Source organism: Pholcus phalangioides, unplaced genomic scaffold (genome assembly GCF_987345545.1).
Source record: "Pholcus phalangioides strain wild (caught in Gottingen) unplaced genomic scaffold, Ppha-v1.0 ptg000001l_1, whole genome shotgun sequence".
In the NCBI taxonomy this organism is placed as follows: Eukaryota; Metazoa; Arthropoda; class Arachnida; order Araneae; family Pholcidae; genus Pholcus; species Pholcus phalangioides.
The window spans coordinates 15,785,976-15,799,386 of record NW_028301594.1 but is presented as its reverse complement, the minus strand read 5'-3'; the positions used below and the strand labels follow the sequence as shown (position 1 = coordinate 15,799,386).

Genomic DNA, 13,411 nt, shown 5'->3' with positions numbered 1-13,411 from the left:
AATTCAAGTAAGCTTTGTTAAGGACAAGGGGCATATTTAGCTGCTTTGGTGGTCATAGTGACGGATTCGCATCGCGAGGACCCGGTTTCGCCCCAAAGCTGGTTAAAGAGTTAACCAACTGTGGTTCACCCCCCCCCCCCCAGGTTCTGGTACCTATATACACGTGGCGTTAAATAAAAAAAATTGTCAATCATATTTTTTTACTTTTACTGAGGAAGGGCCTCAACCAACACCTCAACCCCCTTGGCCAGGGATGGTCGATCATTTGTTTGAAAAACCGACTGACCTAGCGGACAACATTTTCTCAGGGAGTGCCGGACCTGTTGCCCCTCCCTCGGTTGTTTGAAAAACAGATTAAATAATTTTATCGAATGCTATTTAATATTTGAAATGACAGCGGGAAATATTTTTTGAATATTATCAGTATACGTTTCTGCACATAGATGGCAGCACCTCACCCAAGTATATAGATTGTTTACAAACGTGTCTACGTGTGCCCTTGGTTTTTATCAAAAAGTTGGGATGTAAAAAAATAATAATCAGGGGAAGGCAAAGCTGCATTAAGAGTTAACTTTCAAGCGGCTTTGCTAGATAGCGGTTGCACGTTGCATGCACAAGACTGAGTCCGTAAGACTTCGGATCATAAAAGACTGATTCATATTTCGGATCAAAAATCATGGGGAAATCACTTCACCCTGGCTATTTCCATCCCGTGTTGAGACAAATTCAAGAAAACAACACTGACATCAAACCATGGAACTTGCTATACCCTGTTTTCGTCACGTAAGTAAAAAAAAAAGTATCATTTCTATAATATAGTCATTTTAACCCTCCAGTGCAGGAGTTGAGTCTGACGTGCTGGTCTGACAGACCCATGCACGTGTACTTCCCTCATTTACTGACAGGTGGCAGGACAATTTTGTTCCTTAGGTGTTCTGGCTAGTTTTCCCATTTAAATTCGTTTATCTACTGAACAAACTTTTTCCGGAACTTTTGAAAGATTTTTTTTTTAATCGCAATTCCAATTTATCTATATCTGGGTCTGTGAGACCCAACCCCTGCCGTTAAGCAACTTTTTTTTTTTCAATGTTAATGGATATGATTATTTCTCACCCACTTTCTGCTTTAGTATGCAAAAGATGAAGAGGCTTCATCTATTGAGATAAGAAAAATTATGATGAGTGGATAAAAACAAAAAAAGATGTTCTTTTCTTGTGATTCCTGCAAAACTATTTTTTTAAAGAACGACCAAAAATATAAATACAAAACCATTTAAAAAAAGGAGGGGGACCAAATCTATTTTATACAAAATTTGTAATTAAAACCAGGCAAAGTTTCTAATTTTTGTGTTAATAAAATCTATTTAAAAAAGGGAATAAAATATTTCCATTATTAACAAAAGACTAAAACCCTATATTTAAAAAAAAAAGACTAAAAGTGTATTTGAAAAAAAAGGACCAAAATATTTTTTTAAAGAACTAATATCTATTTTAAAAAAAAAAAGGAATGAAAATATTTTTAAAAAAATATTAAAACTATCAACAAAAAAAAAACTTGTGTGAAAAGACCAAAACAATTTTAGAAAGAACCAAAATCTATTTAGAAAACAGGGAATAAAAAAATATTTCTGTGGAAAAAAAAGACTAAAACCATTTTTGAAAAAAAGGAACTATTTCTAAAAAAAGAAGCAAACCTATTTTTAGAGAACTATAATCTATTAAAAAAAAGGAAATGGAAATATTTAAAAAAGTATTAAAGCTATTTGGGAAAAAAAAAAACTTATTGGAACAAAAAAGCCTAAAACTATTTCTAAAAAAACCAACTATTTCTAGAAAGACCAAAACTATTTTTAAAACAGACTAAAACTATTTATAAAAAATGTGTGTGTGACCAAAACTATTTCTAAAAATAACTAAAATCTATTTGAAGAAGTAAATTAAAATATTAGAATAAAATAAAATGAACTAAAATCTACTTTAAAAAAAGGAAATAAAAATATTTCAATAAAAACAAAAAAAAGTCAAAACTATTTTTAAAAAAGACAACTATATTTCTGACAGCAGCATATCTGTATATTCTATAATAAATAAAGTTTTTGATGCTGATTCCCCCCTTCCCACAAAATGCATAGAATCAGCGCAAAAGTGATCCAAAACATTTTGGGGCCTCAAAATTGTCAAAAATCCCCAGGCTCTGCATCTCGTAAGGGCAGCTCTGTGCTTGTACGTAGTGTAAAATGAAAAGATCTTTGGTTTCTCGTCTCGTAAATTATCATTTATCTAACAGTGCCTTCACAGAGATGCTGCTGCTGATGCGCTATAGCACGTCAAATACCTGGGATTTCGGAAAAGGATGCACATAAAAATTTTATTCTTTAGCAGTAGACAATGAAAATAAAAAAACCTAGTTATAAGCTGGTAAATTAATCTTTTTTTGTTTTTCAATGAACCTTTAGATTGAAGATGTGTTTAAAAATTAATTACTTATTTGATTCACAGGGATACCAGTGAATGATGTGGGGGGGGGGAAATTTTTTTCAAGAGGGACCCACTTTCACTCAAAAATGACCCAGATTTGGCCAATAAGCTGGGCCCCGGGACCCAGGTAAATTAGAGCACAGTGGCATGTCTTCTTCAGTCAGTTTTTGCCTTTATTTTACAGTGCTCCGTGAGTGTTCCATAAACAAAAACTTATCTTTTAATTTTGGTCAGTACCTTTAATGAATTGGACGATTTTCCATAGAAACCTATGAGAAATGGTGTTTTGGCTAATGAATGAGATTCTGGTGCTGAGATGGCAAGATGTTATAAGTCACTTTTTCAAAATTTCACAATGGTAAATTTGTAAACAGTATTTTGCCAAAATGTGATACTGTGGCTTTTTGACTAATTACAATTTATCATTGTTTCCTCATAAACTGAAAGAGAAAATTTTGACGAATGAGACTTCGGAATGCAAAAAAATCTCAATTTTTTGGGAAAAGTGACTTATGACATGTTGCCATCTGCACACAGAAATTATCTTTGTTTGCCAAGGTATCACTATAGCCTCATAATTTTTGTTTTTATTTCAAGGGACCAGCCTGACGAAATAAACGAAATACCTAGCTTACCTGACGTACACAGATATGGAATGAACAAAATTGCCAGTCACCTAAAACCCCTTGTCAATTGTGGTTTGAAAGGCATCTTATTATTTGGCATCATAGCAAAAGAAAAAAAGGTACAAAATGTTACACACTACAAGCTATTTTTTTTTCTTCCTCTGTACTTCACATGAAATTCACATTTCTACTAAACCCTATTTTTTTTTTTCTTTTCAAGGATGAAAGTGGAAGTGCTGCCACTGATGAGAATAAGAATCCTGTCATACAAGCAGTAAAACATTTGAGAGAATCTTTTCCAGAACTTCTTGTTGCATGTGATGTATGCTTGTGTGGTTATACTAGCAATGGACATTGTGGTAATTTTTTTAAATGAAATTTATTCCTATTGTCAATCATTTTTTCAGAAATTTTGAATACCTTGTTACTGTCTCTTTTGAGAGCAAAAATATCGCCCCGCTAGCAGAGTGGCCCAATTAAGTAGAGCAAACCATGGACTAGCTCAGAGGTCTTCACTCTTCAACCTTTCAGACATTGTGGGCCAAATTGAACTTTCCACGAAGCCTGCAGGCCACCAAGTCATACCATAGTATTCTTGGTTATTAAACAGGGTTCTAAAAATTTATTGAACACATTTACTTTGAATTCATTTCTTTTATTAAATTTGAATTTTTATTCACTTTTTAAATCTCTTCCTTTGTTAATTAATTAATTAATTAATCAACTCTTTTTGATCAATTATTCCTTTTATTAATTCTGAAATTATTTTTTCATAAATTTAAAATTTTCATTGATTATGAAATCATTTTTTTTTCAAAAACTAATTTTTTCCATGCTTTTTTTTTTTTACTTTTTAACATTTCTGAAATTATTACCAATAATTCTAAAATTATTTTTATCAATAGTTCTGCAATTATTTTTTTCAGTAATTCTGTAACTATTTTTCCATTAATTATAAAATTATTTTTTTCAAAAACTCCAAAAAAATATTTTTTTTCAATAACTCTAAAATCATTTCTTTCATTGAGGTGTTTTTTAGCATTTCTGTAAATTCTTGAATTATGCAAACCTTTTGGACGCCGAATTTGGCCTCTCGACATAAAATGTAGCCTATATGAAATCATAAGCCTGAAAAACTTTTGGCTCAGTTCTCTGAATTTGTTACTATGGCCCTTTTAATGCATCAAATGCATATCATTACTATTGAATCTGGAAAATATCTCACAGTAAGAAATACAGAAGTACAGATTTCGGTAGCCTCTTTAAAACAATTTTTCATTGGAATTTTATAGTTTTTCTACAGGAATTAGCTATTTTTTAAAAATGGTCAGCAGGCCACAGCAAAAAGCTTAGAGGGCCACATTCGTCCCGCAGGTGATAGGTTGAAGATCCCTGGCATAGCTTACTTCCTGTCCCTTATCAATGCATTTATGCACACAAAACCAACTTTTTATTATATAAATTAGTTCAGTCTTTGAAATTTGTTAATTCAAGTTAATTACATCGTATTATTTACCTTAGTTTTCTCTTCAATCCCAAGATAGCAGAACTTTGCAAAAGCTTATGATAGGATCATTTTGACTGCAGCAGACTTTTTATAGTTTTTACACGAGTATTAAAAATGACTACGATAATAATAATAAAAAAATACAGTGATACCTTGTTTTCATTGATAATCTGTTCGAAAACAGTCGGCGAAATCTGAAACCGATGAAAACCAAGGTAATTATTTCCATATGGATCAATGTAAATCGAATTAATTTGTTCTAGAAATTCCAAAATGATACCAAAAAGGCAACTTATAGGGAATAAATATAATGTTTAATACTAAAAAACAATAAGAAATTAATAAAAAAATTAAAATCAACTTTTACTTTTAATAAGCATCAGAATATCTTCGGTTAGAACATAGGGTTGCATCTATTTTGACCAGGGGTGGTTTTAACCATGCTTATGCATAAAAAGACATTAAGTACATCAAAAACAAAGTAAATATTTATATGATATTTAAAAAAAAATTTAATAGCTTTGAAAGTCAATATCGCCTATTAATATCAAAACAAGTATTCAGAGAAAAGTGCTTTAGGAACAGTACATTTACTGGCAAAAAATCTGTGTATATCAGCTATGTAGGGCCAATAAATTTTTTAGTCAAAAGAGGGTTGTGTTTCAAAACGTTTGCGCACCACTGCTCTTTATCTTTTTTAAAAAAAACACAAGGGACAGATTTCGTTACAAAAATGTATTTCATAACCACATGTCATCATTAACGACGTGACTCATGCCACTATTACTGATATTCTAGCAAAACTATGACCATAAATATAGCTCAAAAGTTATTAGGCATTAACTGAAAGGTAACAAAATGAGAGTTTTATGGGTGGTGAAGTCAGAGCTATAACGAGCTATAACTTGAATACCATGAATCATTTATGGATTGAGTTCGATAGACGAGTCCAAGCCAGAAACTATGTGAATTCAATGATTTTTTGTGTGAAAAATGAATGGAAAAAATACCCACTGACCATGGGACAAACCTATTGGGTTCATGCCAAAACATGGCAAGTAGTTATGCAATCCAAAGGTTTTCCAATGAAGAGTTGACTCATTCTAATTTATTATAATGCCCATGACATGCCAGATTTGACTATTTATTAGTTGTTTGCATTCTTGTTTGTTTGTGTCAAAAGACTTTTGACCCACCATAAAAGTGATTAATTTCTTTTTCTGATTTTACAAAGTGTAGATAAACAATTTTTTTGTCACAATAGCTTGTAATGAGATCCAGTGTTTGTGTTTCACAGGATAGATTTCATTAAAAAATTCAAATATGAAATTTGTAGACAAATTTATTGTCATCAAAAGACTTTTGAGCCCTACTGTATAATATAGCCTAAAAAGCAAAATTTTAAGAAAAAAAAGATCAACATTGAACAAAAAAATGTTTATGTTCATATTTTACAGGAATCTTAACTTCTGATGGATGTATTGACATGAAAAAAACGCTACAAAAGTTATCTGAAATATCCTTCAAATATGCTGAAGCAGGCAGGTTTTTTTTTGTCTTTACATTCGGCTTTTTATAGTTCCTATTTACCTTTTTTTTTCGTTTATACAACAATTTCCACTTTGTTCATCAAGTTATTTTCAAACTTTTTTTTTGTTGTTGCAAAATATAAAACAATTTCTTTTATTACAAAATATATAAATCCACTATTGGTGTCAAAAATAAATTAAAAATTTTTCTTCATAGGCTGCCACGTTATTGCGCCTTCTGACATGATGGATTACAGAATAGGTGCCATACGAGAAACATTATCAAAATCACAATTCAGCGGCAGAGTTGCTATTCTTAGTTATTCAGCAAAATTTGCATCATGTTTCTATGGCCCTTTTAGGTATGAAGTTTTGCCCCCCCCCCCCCCAAGATTTAGCATGTGAGTGTATAAAATCAAAACCAGTTTTGACAAGGACACTGGTCAAAATTGGTTTCAACTCGCCAAAATTGGTCAAAACAATTGAAATACATTGAAATAGTCTTAAAACTGATGTAGTAATAGTTTTAACTTTTTTACCTCATATTGAATTTTAAATTAAAATCAACTTTTACTTTTAATAGGCATCAGAATATTTTTGGTTAGAACATAGGGTTGCATCTATTTTGACCAGGGGTGGTTTTAACCATGCTGATGCTTCAACTACCCTGGATGGTATCAGTTTTGACCATTTTTGGTGGTTTACCATACGTGTCTTCAAATGGCTGAAACAAACAGCAAGAAATTTTTCCATTATTTAACAATTCTTCTACAAATACAAAGGACACAGGCAAAATACCCAACAAAGTGGCTGAGAAAAAGATGCCCATAGAAATATGGATGCCATATATATTTCTGAAATACAGCAATTAAAAATGTAATCATAAAAGCTGAAGACTATATATTCATGATAAAATTTAATACAATGTCAATAAAAATGGTTGTCTTATTCTAAGTATGGATAGCTTCTCGATTTACCCCAACACGTGTTTATCATATTTATTTTTAAATGTGTCAATTGTGTTAGAATTTACTACCTCCAGGGGTAAGCTATTCCATTTATTAATAACCCTATTAGAGAAAAATTCCCTGCGACACCATAACCTAGAATTATCGCTTACCAATCAATACTGGTGTCCCCTTGTAAAATCTTGGGATTTTCGCTCATTATGAGAATTGCTTGTTAACCGAACCACTCGTTAACCAAAGTTCCACTGTACTTCAATATCATTGAAGTTACGCAAAGAAAAAAACAGTTTAAATTTTGGGATTTACAAAAAAAATCAAGTGATTTAAACCATGATTTTAATCACAATTTAAATCAGCATACCCTGCTTAGATTTACACAGATATTCGGCTAAGCTGAATACTCATTAATTAAATTGGGTTACTAAGGTAATCTCATGGAACTACTTTTTAGGAATTAATATGGAATTTTTTTTATAAAGTTTGAGTTTTGACCACTTCAAGTGGTTGAAACTGGTCAGAACTGATGTTGACCAGGTGTTTAAAACCACCCCGGTCAAAACTGATATGACCCTGCTGATAAGAGTACATATTTTAGGGATGCCGTGAGTTCAGCACCATCTTTTGGCGATCGTAAGGCTTACCAATTACCTCCAGGAAGCACTGGTCTAGCAATGAGAGCAGTGGTAAGATTTGATTTTGATATTTAGTTTTAAGTTCAGAATGAGGATATTTCTGATAATAATCTCAATTACAAAGAAACTGATACAAGCAACTAGGGGGCAAAAATGGAAGGTATTAAACAAGTGCCACCAGAATTTATATGACAGAAAACTGTATCATTAAAAAAAAACAAAAAATAAATAAAAAAAAGAATAAATAAAACAAGAAAAAGTAAATGAGAAAAATTTTGCAATAATCTCAGATCAAATCATATAGAGCAGTGTTGCTCTCTGGGGGGGAGAGAAATAGAAGCTATGAGTATGACATAGGATCCGGGGGGGGGGGGGGGGTGATGAAGGAAAAGATTTCCTGAAGAAGCGGGGGGGGGGGGGTGATGAAGAATTTAAGGTCAACAAGAAAAGGTATTCTATATTTTATTCCATTTTGACTTTGAACATTAGAGAGTGCATAAATTTCAAACTTTTCTCTTCTAAATACTTCCACTTCCTGAGCAATCCCACAGCATATTATATTCTATCTGTAACTATTATCCCCCAATCCTGGTACATGCAAATTTCAGAAAACACAGTTGCAGATTTTGGAAAACACTGTGTTAGTGTGTTGCTAAAAGCTTTCCTTCAAGATAGTTCACAAAAGTGAAACATATATTTTTTAAATAGTGCAACTCTACAAATGAAGAAAAAATATTTTTATGCTTATGCAGTTGACGTTCATAACAGACATTATATCAGGTGGTCATTTTATCAAAAGGAAAACAAATAAGATAGTCACTACACAATAGAAAAACATTTTGGATTTATACTACTGGTCATTGTAATGGAATGGTCACTATAACAAGCGTTGACTGCACATTTAAATCCCACCATAGGGAAAGGAACTAGTTATAATAAAGCATAGGGGGATAAAGAGCGTTATGTTCAGTAAAAAATTGTATTAGGCAGAGGATAGAAATGGACACCCCCTTCCCTGGTTAATTACATAAGCAGATCAGGAGCCTGTATCTGCTTATGTAACAAACCCCTATTTAAAACAAAATAAAATTTTCTGTGTCTTGAAATTTGTTATAACAGGGTTTGACTTTATATATACTTTGGAATATATGAACAAAATGGAATAATTCTTTTGCAGAAGAGAGATATCGATGAACATGCAGACATGATTATGGTGAAGCCTGGAATGCCATATTTGGATATTGTTCGGAAAGTAAAAGATGAAGTGAGTTGAAAAATCAAATCACTGAGAAATTTTCTCTTAATATTCAATTTCTTATAGCAGTGGTTCCCAAAGTGTGGGTTTTTTGAGAATCTCTCGCGATGAACTGGGGTTGGTGGGGGGGGGGGGGGGTCGCGAGAAAACGTTCAAATAAGAAATTTTTTTCAATGCAACTGTGAAAATATGTTAAAACTGAAAAAAAGTTATTCAACTCAGCTGAGCAACATACCATGTATCATATAATGTAATTTTATCAAATTCCATTTGTGTAATAATCAATATATCTAAATGATACGTATATAAGGTGATTCAAAGAGAATCATCCAATTTCAAAATTATATATCTTTTAAAATTAAAAACACAGAATGATAATTAATATGTGAATGTAAGGGGAGAAATGCCTATGTTTTATGAACAATATTATTAATGGTCGATTTCAAGTGAAAAATCATTTTGAAAAATTGGATTATTCTTTTTGAATCTCACCCTGCATATCTAAGTTAAGGAACATACACTTAGCTACAATTCCATCTTGCATAAGTAATGCTAACTATATCAAGAAAAAATAATATTTAAAGGAAAATAATTATCGTTAGAAGTCAATATCCCCAAATTAAAAACAAGAAAAATGTTACCCAAAAAGGGCTTTCAGGAGACAGCATTTTAACTTCCAAAAAATCGTGAATGCCCCAGAAAACAAACATATGGTCATGCTATGTAGGGAGAGCCGCCAACAAATTTTTTGTCAAAAGGGCAAATTTCTTGTTCAGCGCTTCAAAAAGTTTGGGAACCACTGTCTTGAAGTAAAAAATTTAATGTGTTATTAGTTTTTAGTAGAGGAAATTGTAAGCATTGAGAATTCTAATGTTTAAAATCTGTTAAATTTTAATTTTTTTGGACGCTCATCATGGTCGTAAATATCAGTAACAACAATAGTGAACCAAAATTAATGGAAATGAAGAACCGATTACAACAATCCCCCAATTCTTTGGACAACGGATAATCATATAATTTTTGTGAATCAGTTGTTTGCATTCATTACTACAATTTAATTTTATTGATGAATGCAAACAACTAATTTCAAGTTTTTCTTGACTTCTGTGACTGTTTTTTATTTTTCTAATTTTGCAAATTTTCTGTGACGGTAGAACCATTGTTATACCGTTTCACAAAAGTGCATGCACATTACAGTCAGAACAACATAACAAAAAGTAGTTTTTACTAACTTTGAGTCAGGATACAAAGAAAAAGAATATGCTTGTTTCCTGCTGATAAGTTACCGAAGAAGAAAAACAATTTCCTAAGCTTATATTTTTAAAAAAACCAACGTGTATATTTTGCTTCAGGGTATAAAGTAAAGTCTCCAGGCAGCCCCTTGCAGAAATCACTGTTGATCAGGGGTAGCACAATTTGGTAGGTGTAAAAAAATCAAATGTGTATACACAGAAAGAAAGAAAAACCATTCAAATGCTTTGAAGATTTGTCTGCATAGAACAGGAGCTTCAAATTTCTATACATTGCAATGTTACATTCTATTTTCTACACCAAAATTCTTGGTATAGAACAAGGGGTATACACAAAATTGATCTTTGGAGGGGGCCATACCAGATTTGGGAGGGAGGGGCAAACAAATTTCTTCCAGAGAATTTTCAATTACTATTCTTCAAAAAGCCTTTCAAATTAACAGAAATTGATTAAGATAGCATATAAAGGTATTTTCTTTTGGTATTTTAATTATTTTTAAATAAATGTAGAACATTTTCAATTTTTGATAGTCTTGGGGGGGGGGGGACATGGGCTCTCTGCATACGCCTCTGTATGGAGTGTTAAATTACGGCCATATCAAAGTGCAAGTGACTGAAGTTGCTGTTTTTAGCTCATAAAAGTGGATAATACATCTCATGATGTGCTGCTTATTTCAAGTATCCGGAGCACCCTCTTTTTGTGTACCAAGTTTCTGGAGAATATGCAATGCTTGTTCACGCTGCCAAAGCTGGCGCTTTTGATTTGAAGACAGCAGTTTTTGAGGCACTTACTTCTATGCGGCGAGCAGGTAAGTTACAGTCAATTTTGTTCTCAAAAACAATCTTTACAGCATTAATTTTTGTCAATAAGGCTGCTAAAAACAGATTGGCTAATTTGAAGAAAAAAAAACATTGATAATAGTATAGGCCTAACTTAAGTTACAATGTCAAGTCTTGACTTTCTCATGTCAAAAATCAGGAGTAAGATCAAAATTAATTGCACAGTTTAAAAGCTTTAAATTTAAAATGATCTGTGTTTAACCTTTTTTTGTCCATGGTCCCCTTTTGATCATCATTTTTTCCGGTGATTCCCTCCCGTTTCAATGAGAGACCACCCTTCTTCAACATCCAGGAGTGACATTCTTTCAATTTATTAAATTGATTTTAGTGTAAGTTCATAACTTAATAGCATACAAAATATTTATGAATAAGATGGTTCTCTGTACCCCTGGGCTAGATAGCCATCACCCTCCCTCCTGTGGAGGGTTTCTACAGGTGGTTTGCTGGATTCTAAAATAGTCACACTTTCACACTTTTTTTTGTACCATAATTCACGCAAAAGATCCATGTCACAGTTTTTCAACAGCCTCTGTGCTTCCCCTTTAATCACCTGTTATACGACTCTTCCCTTGTACTTGATTTTCACCTCTGTGGCCAACCTTAGAATGCTCCGCCTCCCGGTTGAAAAACACTGATTAAAAAAAAATCATAAAAAAAATTATTACTCCACCAAATCTTTAAAAAAATAAATGTTTATATGTTTTAGCAAAGGCACGATGGGAGTTCTCTTCACTCCAAAGCCTAATTTATCAGAAATGTGAAATTTTTCTTTGATTTTTATGTTTATATATTGAGAAGAGCAGAAAATATTCTGTTTTCTTTTTACTTAATGACATACAGTCGAACCCTGATGTAACACCACCATTAGTCAGATTTTTGGCACTATAACGAGTTTGGTGTTAAATCAAATCATAAATTAACGTGTGTAATCCCTATATATGGAAGATTTGTTCACTGAAAATTTTGGCACTACAATACAAAGGGGTTTGAGACTACTTACATTTGTTTTTTTAAATAGAAGTGAATGCAGACTCAAATATACTGTACTATTTATTTTATAGGAGCAGATGTCATCATAACCTACTTTACACCTCAACTTTTGACGAAATGGCTCTTGGAAAAAAAATAAGACTCAATAATGAATATTTGGAATAAGCTGAAAAAAATATATGTACTTCTCATAAATTAAATAAAATCTTGATTTTCTTAAAAACAAAATATTAATCACATAAATGAATTTTGTCAACAATACAACTTCCATCATTAACCTGTCAACTACTTTGACTCAATATCACATTGGCAGCTATTGGAAAAATGCATGTCAGTTTTTTTTTAATGCTGAATTGACATCCAAGAGTGTTCGTGTGAGTGCACACAAAGTTATAACAGGGTATCCTATGTAAGACACCTATACAACTGGGTGGACTCATCATTCTTCATCGTGGAAGCGGCAAAATACCAAGCAAAAAAGGTGCTATGCTTCAAAATTTTAAATTTTCAGTTTCTGAATGAACTTCATTGGCAAATTGAATGCATTTGTGCCATGACCAAACATTCAGGGAATTAATAAGAAAATAAATTATTTTCAGGTTTAAAAAATATTGACAGGAGTATACGACACGAGTCCCACTACATCCAGCAATGTATTGAAAATGGTGATTGATGATACATCAGATGGATGGTGGGTGATATAATGATCCTCCAGGCTACATTGGGCAAGTTTACTAGCTATTTTCCGGCGAGCAAAATAGCTGGCCAGCAAACTGGTTTCAATCAGGGCAGAAAAATTACAATTAAACACAGGATTAGTAAAATCTCTCACTAGATGAGTGAGCAACTGGTTTTCTTTCCCTTCCTTTTTGTGTATTGTCATCTTTTTCTATTGCTATGAGCCAAAGCGAGAGGGGAAAAAGTAAACACACCCATATTGCACCTGAGAGATAACAAAAAAGCCAGCGAGTGGTGAGAAAAGTAGCCTACCCTTCAACTTTTCTCGCACTGGCAGAGCCAGCAGCGAGTTTACTTGATAACATTATTATACAAAGTGATTTTAGTAGCAGCGAGTAAAACTGCAAGCAAGTAGCTAGTATACGTGCCCAATGTAATCGAGCCTTTACCATATTATTTGTGATTTTCAGTGCTGTGTGAAACCATGGATTCAGATTATTAACTTGGATTTTATAGATGAGCAACAATATTATTCATCATCTAAACTTGTTTAAAAATAAAATAAAATGGGTCTAATAAAAACTTGATCATGTTTCAAATTGCAGATGAATAAAATATCATGATTGGAAATACAAGGAATTTTTTTTTTGTCTTCATTA

General features: G+C 32.4%; 1 protein-coding gene across 2 annotated transcripts; it reads left to right on the top strand.

The window, feature by feature from the left end:
* Nucleotides 1-448: 448 nt before the first annotated feature.
* On the top strand, nt 449-13,387 carry Pbgs (Porphobilinogen synthase). Of its 2 annotated transcripts, XR_016192522.1 has the most exons (10): nt 449-783; nt 3,075-3,222; nt 3,324-3,462; nt 6,068-6,151; nt 6,357-6,501; nt 7,703-7,790; nt 8,917-9,003; nt 10,924-11,053; nt 12,146-12,555; nt 12,674-13,387. XR_016192522.1 is itself a non-coding variant. In XM_089231203.1 (9 exons), the coding sequence occupies exons 1-9, from the start codon at nt 677-679 to the stop codon at nt 12,211-12,213; spliced, it is 996 nt and encodes a 331-aa protein (XP_089087329.1). In that variant the 5' UTR covers nt 449-676; the 3' UTR covers nt 12,214-13,387. The 2 variants fall into 2 exon arrangements, 1 of the variants encoding a protein (XP_089087329.1); XM_089231203.1 differs by having other exon boundaries at nt 12,146-13,387.
* The last annotated feature ends 24 nt before the right edge of the window (nt 13,388-13,411 follow it).

Coding starts and splice junctions, on each gene's coding strand:
- Pbgs (XM_089231203.1), top strand. CDS start 677: ATGGGGAAATCACTTCACCCTGGCTATTTCCATCCCGTGTTGAGACAA. Junction 3,223..3,323: donor TCATAGCAAAAGAAAAAAAG/GTACAAAATGTT, acceptor TTTCTTTTCAAG/GATGAAAGTGGAAGTGCTGC. Junction 3,463..6,067: donor TACTAGCAATGGACATTGTG/GTAATTTTTTTA, acceptor CATATTTTACAG/GAATCTTAACTTCTGATGGA.